Below are 9,130 nucleotides of genomic sequence, written 5' to 3'. Positions count from 1 at the left end.
TAATATAATTATAAAAAGCAAAGTAAAATTAATCACTTCCTAAAATGAACATTATGGCATACATAACACCAACAGCACCACCGTTACCATTTGAGAGTGCCATAATCCACCCTCACATGATGCCATTAATAACCCCAACAACACCACCATCACCATTTCCGACCGCCATAATCCACTCTCAGTACTGTGCTCCATATCCAGTTGGGCTTGTACTCAAGAAAGAGAAGACTGTTCTTCATAAGTATACGGTAACAGATATCAACGACAACGTTATTTTTACGGTTACCAGCCCTTTTCTCACTATGCACCAGCATCGTTATGTACGTGACGCTCTTGGAAACACCATCCTCCATCTTCGCAGAGAGGTAATTAATTATGAAAAATATTAGATATTAATTATTTTTTAATATTTATCTTAGGTAATATTAGAGGACTAACAAAAATTATTGAGTTTTGGCCACAGTTAGTCAATAATGTTTAAAATTATTGGCTAAAAAAATATTATTGAATTGATAAACTAAAGTATTGGAGTATTAAACTAATGACTAAAATTATGAGCTAATATAAAATAAAATATCTGGTCCTTATAATTTTTTCATTATCTTATGAATTTAATTTTGTTGCGTGCAAAAATAATTTTATACATATATTTATTAGTTTTCTAGTATTTTCCAACTGCAAGAGTAGTATTATAAATTAAATTTCAATTATACAATAAAATTTTCTTTTTATAATTATTATTTTTTTTAACAAACTGTACTACAATTTGAAGTCGAATTCAAATGAAAAGAGTATCTATCGATACTTTTGATTTAATCAATGGATAATATTTGTTCTCAAGTTCATAATTTTAGTTAATTATGGATTAATCAGTCTTATAAAATTTTACATCCAACACTGAAATTTAACTTGAAAGTGGCGCTATATTTAATTTGTTGTTATTAGCAGCTATTTAGAGATCGATGGAAAGCGTTTAGAGGCCAAAATATGGAACAATTGAAGATCTTTACTCGGAAGCAATCCTCAGTGTTGCAGCTAAGGACCACATTGGATGTGTTCTTGGCAAATAACAGCACTGGAGTTTGTGACTTCAAGCTCGTTGAAGCAGGTTTCTTTGCACGAACTTGGGTTGTTAACATCGCTGAATCTGACATTGTTGTTGCCCAGGTTTATTTTCTTCTCGTTTTTCCAGTTTTTGCTTTCATTTGGTGCTTAGAATCCTGTATTTCTCACTTGATTTTCTGAATTCATGTTCAATTCTCATTTTTTAAAAAATTAACGACTAGCTAGATATAAATAATTATTTATGTCTTTTTACTTAAGAGTAATATATATGAGAGATCAGATGGTTATATACATAACGTTAGAACTTATAATTTTTTTTAAGAGAGTAAAATCTCAGTACAAACTATGTATTTGATTTAATTTATCATCACAACACTCTAAAAATAACTTGTAGCTTTATTATTAATTGCCTCTAATAAAAAAATAACAAAACTATTACTTTTCATAATTAGTCCGATCAATCACAGTAAAACCAGTGTCCCGTTATATATTGAAATATTTTTGTCACCTAAATTTAGTTAAATTAGCTTAAATTCAACAAAAATCACTCACTTCTTTTTTTGAGTTTCATTTTTTTCTTTGCCTTTTCATTGTTGTTCTTTTATTGTTGCTGTCGTTGCTGAATTTTTTTTTTTTTTTATATCTTTTTTCTCAGTTATTGCAGTATTTTTTATTATATTTTGTTTTGGTTTATTCTTTTATTTTATTCTTATTAAGGGAGTGAAATAAGTAGAATTGTGAGAAGATAAAACAAGAAGGAGAAAATAAAAAAGAAAAAGAAGATGATGATAGATGATAATGAAAAAGAAGTAGAAGAAAGAAAAATTTTGAATTGAACAGAATTTATAAAAAAATAACACTAAAAATTTTTAATCGTGACATAGGAAGTTTCTTAATTTTGATATTGAATTTTTTTAACCATGACAAAGATTCTTATCAACAGAATAAAATAAAAAGAATTATGAGAATGTGAAAGAAAATGAGAAAAAAAGTTTTGAATTATGCAGAATTTATTAGGAATAACATTAAAGAAGAAGAAGAAAGAGGAAAGTTTTAAATTATGTAAAATTTATTAGATAAATAGTATCGAAATTTTTTAACTGTGACACGGAAGAAGTTTTTTAATTTTGACATTAAATTTCTTAACTGGGACATAGAAAAATTTTTAACCAATTTTTATTATTATTGAACAAATTAAATGGTATTGAATTCATATATAAGAAGTCTAGTCATTTCTGTGTTATTTGCAACAAATTGATGTATTTTTTATTTTAAAACATATTTAAATGTATTTTGTTGGTTGAGCAAGTTAAAATTTTAAATTTGTGATTTTTTAAAGATTTTTTGTGTCTTTTATAAAAAAAAAATTGTATCATTTTCAATAGTTTTTTGTGTCATTAACTAAATTTTTATATATTTTGTTATCTTTAAATTAATTATTTGATATTGAACTAAAAGAAGAAAAAGAAAAAAAAGATGACAATAATAATAGTAATGATAATGATAATAAAAGAGGAGAAAAAAATCAAATAAAAGAAAGAAGTGTAACACCCTACCATACAGAGTCTTATGCTTAAGTCATAATTCAGAGATGGCAAGGTATTACGACCTCTAAAATAAAAATTTAGTACGTATAGTAGTATGAATGATTGATTATAACTAGGAGCCTTTGTAGAAAAAGGGGTAAACAAAAATCGCAACTCGAAAGCGCAACACTCCGATCGATAACGTAACGAACAAGGATATACCAACGCGAGATTATATATATACAAATGAGTGTCAAAAACAGGAATATCAAGACTCAAAATCCGGCTGCGAAGATATTCGGTTCGAGCACAACAATATATACATATGATAAAATAAGGAAAACCCCAAAGGAAACCCAAAGGGACACAAATACAAAAAAAAACTATTCTCCAAAATCTCCCATAAGAGGAGTCATCATAGTTTGTATTATTTAATGGAGATAAAAGTATCTAAGCAAAACATATAACCCAAAACATAGTCCCCAAGAACAAAGGATCTTCGCAAATCTAGAAGTCTCCAGCATGCCTCAGCGGGAAACCTCACGTCCTGCATCTGAAAACCACAAAATCCGCATGGGTGAGAACCAGAGGTCCCCAGCATGGTAACAGCTTCCACATATATAATACATAATAATAGAGGAAAGCCAAAGGCAATCCTATAACTTCCTCCAGATAATATCAAAGCTTATAAACAAGCTAAACCATATGTGGCGACTGACTAAAGGTTCTTCAGTCTAACTAATACTTCCCTTTCCAATTTCTTCAGACCTCCCATCCACCAGCAGAAGTATAATGTAGCAAACACAGTTATATCAAACAAGAAATATACAAATAGGAACAATTAAGGCATTTAGACAATTAGCAAGTAATATGCAGTCAAATAGGCAATCCCAAACAATTCATATAGTATGCATATGATGAATGCCTGTCCCTAGTGGCTGATGATATCATCTGTCGGTTATAGAGCCAACCTAACAAGTCCTGGTAGCTAACCATTGGACTGTCCCTCTGTCGCGCATCCCCAACTCGAGTTATACTCATCATAAACTTGATCATAATCATGATCTATATCCATCACCTTCACTGGTGAATACTTACGGGGGCGAGCTCATCCGGGACTTTCACAGTGCCCAGCCACACTTACGACATAGGGTCAAAAGAGCTTCGAGTCTCAACCTGGAGCACGTGGTGGCTAGCCACTGCTTCCTTCCAGGGAAACTCTCATCTCCAACAGTGGAAGTGCAACATTCACAATTCATTCAACAGCATATATGCATTTATTCTTAGCCATAATCATGGCTCCGCCGTAACACGGCAATAATCCATCCATCCAGCTCACGGTTAAATCCATAACCAGCCACCTGGCTCACGGTTAAATCCATAACCAGCCGTTTCATTAACAATTACGGCCTTTCGGCCCATGGCATAACAAGCACTTCCACCGCCATCCTCCGCCTCTCACATAATCATCTTTGATCCTCATTGATCATTCATTTTTCCCTTGCTTCACTCGCAAGTTACCACATCCCCTAGCTTCTTTTCTAATAGCTAGGCATATCATAATGATTTAAGACATAAGTGGTGAGATCGGAGGCTTGGAAGTATGAGATTTGGCTTTTAAAACTCAAAAATCAACTTTGGGATGAAAACAGAGCCACGCGTACGCGCACTCCACGCGCACGCGCGGATGGCCACAAAAACTCATCGACGCATATGCGTCATGCACGTTAACGCGTGGATTGAAAATTAGCCAATCGACGCGCACGTGTCAGCCACGCGTACGCGTGGGTACTCTCGTACCCCAGGCACAGAACTGGTACAGTTCTGGCATAACTCTCTGGAAAATGGCTGGGCATTGGGTGCAGCACATTCGGTGCGCCCGCACACATCACGCATACGCGTGGATGGCGTTTTTGAGAAGAGGCTGCGCGTACGCGCCAAGTGCGCCTACGCGCGAGGGGTCATTCTGCTAAAAATTTTCTAAGTTAAAAACTGCAGAATTCATAGATTCAACCCCCAATCTTCCGACGGACATAACTTTCTCATTTTAAATCGTTTTTCACCCGTTCTTCGAACGGCATGGACATCCCGGATCCAATTTCATTTCTAAACAGATTTGGCACAAAACAGAGATCCGTAGTTCAAGTTATGTCCCGTCAAGATATGCCCAAAAACCATGTTTTTCATACAAAACCACAAAGTACCATTTTCAAAATAAGTCATTTTCAACTCTTTTCAAAATCAATCAAAACATGCCAATTTCATCCCTTTTCTTTGAAATCAATCAAAACATATCAAATTCAGCATCAAGCCTCCTCAACTCACACATTGACACATTACCACAATTTACAAAATCACTATCCCATCATTTTAACCCACTTCACCCAAGTGGCTCAAACTCAAACACATTGACATATCACGTACTCTTTCTCATGCCAATTTTCAACAACACCAATTCCAATAAATCATCATTGTACACATTCAATATCATACTCACCATCAACAGGGTTCAATCCAGAATTCAACCATAACCAATCATCAAGCATATATCACAACATGCATATTTCTCATACATCATACCATCAAGGCATCAATAATCATCATCACATATATGACCACATCATATATTTCAACTATTCAACAATATCAACACTTCAATGCCTATCTTAGGGCCTCTAGCCTAAGTATTTCCTACCACATTACATATTAGATACGAGAAACCGAGACCATACCTTAGCCGATTTCCCAAGCTCAACCGGAGCACTTCCAAACCACTTTTTTCTCAAGCTCTCAAGGCCTCAACACCTCCAAGAACAGATTTTTCACCACCAAATCCCTTTTCAAGCTTTTCAATATCACCAATCAAGCTCCAATATTCACACATACAAACCTAAGCCACAATCATTATACCCATACACAACATCTCAATACCCAAGCATCATAGAACAACAAATTACTCTAGGGTTGAGAATCTTACCACACTCAAAGTCCAAGGAGACAAGATTAACCTTCTCCTTCAAGAGAGTTGGGTCCTATAACATCAAAGAACCCAAAATCTCAATATTTTTGCTCATAAAACTCGAAAACAAGGCTGGAAATTCGAAGAGCAAAACATGGCTTACCTCAAGATTGATTGTATGGGTTTTGTAGAGCTCTCCGTGGTGAACGCGTGGCCGCAAACGGTGCGTCAATCTAAGCTCTAGATCAAAAGTTATGGTGGTTTGAAGATCAAGTGAGAGATAGAAGTTTGAGAGAGTGTTCTTCCCCCATTCTCTCTAACTTTCAGCGTGTTTTTGAGTGTTGTGAGGAGAGAGAGTGCTGAAAACTAGGGTTTTGATTTAGTTTAGTTGGGCCAAGGGCCCACTTTGGATCCGGTTGGTCCGGTTTGGCCCGTTCGGTCCAATCTTGGTCCGAATTCTATAAAATTGGTACCGAAGTTCTCGTCTCAATTTCCTCTGTCACATTTAGCCATAAAAATCACATTTAGGGTTTTCTAGAATAAATTTTCATTTATGGGTTAATTAGCCATTAATTAATCGGGTTTTACAAGAAGAAAAATAGGAGATGACGAAGAAATGATAATAATAAAGACAAAAGAAAAGAAAGAGAAGGAGAAAGAAAATCCTTAAATTAATTATTTGATATTGAACTAAAAAAAGAAGAAGAAAAAAAAGATGACAATAATAATAGTGATGATAATGATAATAAAAGAGGAGAAAAAATCAAATAAAAGGAAAAAGAAAAACAGGAGATGACGAAGAAATGATAATAATAAAGATAAAAAAAGAGGAAGAGAAGGAGAAAGAAAAAAAAAATAAGAGAATAAAATAATAAAAAAATACTATATAAATTCAATTTAGTTGAAATTGGTTAAAAGAATTCAGCTTAGTTTTCTAGTATTTTTGCCATAAAAAATAATAGAAATTTCATTAATAATGGTAATTTAAATTATATAGTTAAAAGATTTTTATATTGTACGGTAGGTGTTTTTTTTTTCTAACGAAAACACTATGTTAATAATTCAAATAACCAGTTACATACAAGCAACTATATGAAAAATTGCGTATTTTTCTACAGGAAATATATAGCTAGAATATAATACAGATATAAATTTATCTAAACAACTTTCTTTTATTCATATGTTAATTTTTTTATATATTTAAAGAAAAAATTGACCCTGGTGGGAGAGAGAAGGAAATTAAAGAGTATATCAAAACCTATTCTAATCTAAAATAGTTAAAATTTCACATTCCAATCCCATAAACTAAACCGAAAGTGTAGTATTATTGTTTGTCAAAATTAAAGGTCGTGTTAGATGTACTTATTATAATAAACACAAAGTTATGATGATATAATTGCTATTATTGTAGATAAAGCACAAGTTGGGTAGATTTTTTAAAAGAGAAAAGTTCATGGTCACAATATCTCCAAACATTGATTATGCGTTCATAGTGGCTCTAACCGTGACACTTAATGACTACATCAGTAGGAGGAGGAAGAGAAGAACGTAGGAGGAACTTCACAAGGGAAAAAAAAAAGTAGTTAAGCTTTATGCATGGAACATTAGGATCATATACCTGTTATATATGATTGTAGTTGTATATATACTACTCTCTGGTTTTACGTTAGATGTAATAAATTGAAAATGTTTGTTAACCTTGTTGTTATAGATAGATAGATAGATAGGACGTTTTAAGTATGATGTATTTTTAATTAATATTTAACCTTAAGTTTTTGACAAAAATTGAACTTGACTTTAGAGTAACTTACAATCACTAATTTAAACAGTGATCTAAAGTGTTTGAAAAAACAAATGATTACTATGACTAAAAATTCTAATTTAAATAATTGTGACTATAGAATTTTAATGCTAACTACAGGACGACAATCCAAATTGATTTAATTTTAATCTTTATTTATTTTTTTTGGATTATCATCATTTAGGTTTTTATTTTAGAAAAAGTCAAAAATTTCCTAATTTTGTTGTACCATATATTAATGGCAAAAATAAGCTGGACCAACCATACCTTGAGACTTGAATTCTTCTTAGACTATCTAAATATGGCCAACTAGTTTAGAGCCCACGCTCTGCGCAGATTATGTATTTATCATATTGTATGGTTGAATTATTATATATATAAATATATAAATAGTAAACTGTAGTGATATGTCTTAACAATAATAGATTTTGAAAATAATAACCCAAAATTGACGCCTACATAAATATATTATTTCGTGTAAGTTAATAATTGAGCTACTTTATACATTAAAATATTCGTTAGGTCCATTATTTCAGTTCATAAAAAATTTCATTCACGTATCATTTAAAAAAAAATCGAAGGACAGTGAATTTTTGTAGTCGAAAGAAATTTAATATTTAATAAGAAATAATTATTCAAAAGAATTTTAAACTTGTTGTTACGTCAATTAGAAAAAAAGTCATTTTTAAGTTGATATATTTTAATAAGAGTAAAGTATATATATTTTTTAAATTTGTTAAAATTTTTAAAAATATTCTAAAATTTTACTTTATTTTAATTTTGTTTCCAAAGTTTTCGATCTTCATTAAATATATTCTTGACAGTTAAATTTTTAAAAAATTTATGATCTATCCAACAATAATAATGCATGATAACTATATTTGATTTGTTTGTGTTGAAAATTATTCTTGTGAAATTGTTGCTAAATTAATTCTAAATTTTATAAAAAAATTAATCGTCAATGGTATATTTAATGCAAATCAAAAATTTTTGGGATAAAATTAAAACAAAATAAAATTTAAAAATTGTTTTAAAATGTTTTACAATTTTTAAGACAAAAAATATATTTTATTTTTTTATTTTATTTTATTGTTTTTTTTGGAAGACTATACTATACCCTTCTAATAATACTATACCCTTCTAATAGTTGATGAACTAAATATTTAAATTTATTTATAATACTATAGGCACTAATTGAATTGTATTTATTACAGCAGACCATAACTCCCACTAAAAAATTACCTACAAACTTGCTTGTCATGAATAAGACACTTTAAAAATAATAAAAAATACATATCTTTTTCTTTCCCATTCTTACTTGTATAGTTGTATATACAATTATACACACATTTATTATTACCACTATTCAATATTAAATTCGCACCTATCTTTCCACCCATCAACAAAAAGATATAACTTTTAATAGCTTAGAGTAATAATTAAACAGCAAGAAAAATTGAAATGCTCAAGAGTTGAAAAGCTGCATCAGATAAGAAACATATGGTTCTTGAGAGCCTCCGATTATTGGTGCGCTTCATTTTTGATAATCATAAGTGTATCTTTTTTTAGGGGATTACCTAATTATATTATTTTTGTTTTTGATTTCTCAAGTAGGGTTTCTGCTGAATAAGTTTAGTTTTACACATGTTGGTTTTCTCTAACATAATTTATCTAATGCGAAGATATTGTAGATTTACATATGACACTGGTGAGTTTGACAGGGTTGATTATGGAATTTTCGTCAATCTACTTAGCTTCTTCATCAGATGATTATAAGTA

The 9,130-nt window shown here is 31.1% G+C and overlaps 1 protein-coding gene and 1 long non-coding RNA gene across 3 annotated transcripts; one reads left to right on the top strand and one right to left on the bottom strand.

Moving 5' to 3' along the window:
• LOC112794370 (protein LURP-one-related 15-like) lies at window positions 1–7,335 on the top strand. Of its 2 annotated transcripts, none has more exons than XM_072235835.1 (3): window positions 1–365; window positions 946–1,167; window positions 6,962–7,335. In XM_072235835.1, the coding sequence occupies exons 1-3, from the start codon at window positions 45–47 to the stop codon at window positions 7,100–7,102; spliced, it is 684 nt and encodes a 227-aa protein (XP_072091936.1). In that variant the 5' UTR covers window positions 1–44; the 3' UTR covers window positions 7,103–7,335. The 2 variants fall into 2 exon arrangements, with proteins under 2 accessions (XP_072091936.1, XP_025692199.1); XM_025836414.3 differs by having other exon boundaries at window positions 7–365; window positions 949–1,167.
• On the bottom strand, window positions 3,012–5,613 carry LOC140184468 (uncharacterized). The gene is made up of 3 exons (XR_011881322.1): window positions 5,569–5,613; window positions 5,324–5,481; window positions 3,012–3,144 (listed from the first exon to the last, which is right to left on the bottom strand). It is a non-coding gene; the product is annotated as an uncharacterized lncRNA (long non-coding RNA).
• Window positions 7,336–9,130: the final 1,795 nt, after the last annotated feature.

The sequence above is a fragment of the Arachis hypogaea genome, chromosome 4 (assembly GCF_003086295.3).
Source record: "Arachis hypogaea cultivar Tifrunner chromosome 4, arahy.Tifrunner.gnm2.J5K5, whole genome shotgun sequence".
NCBI classification, from domain to species: Eukaryota; Viridiplantae; Streptophyta; class Magnoliopsida; order Fabales; family Fabaceae; genus Arachis; species Arachis hypogaea.
The sequence above is the reverse complement of the archived record's forward strand: the minus strand, read 5'-3'. Positions and strand labels throughout refer to the sequence as shown.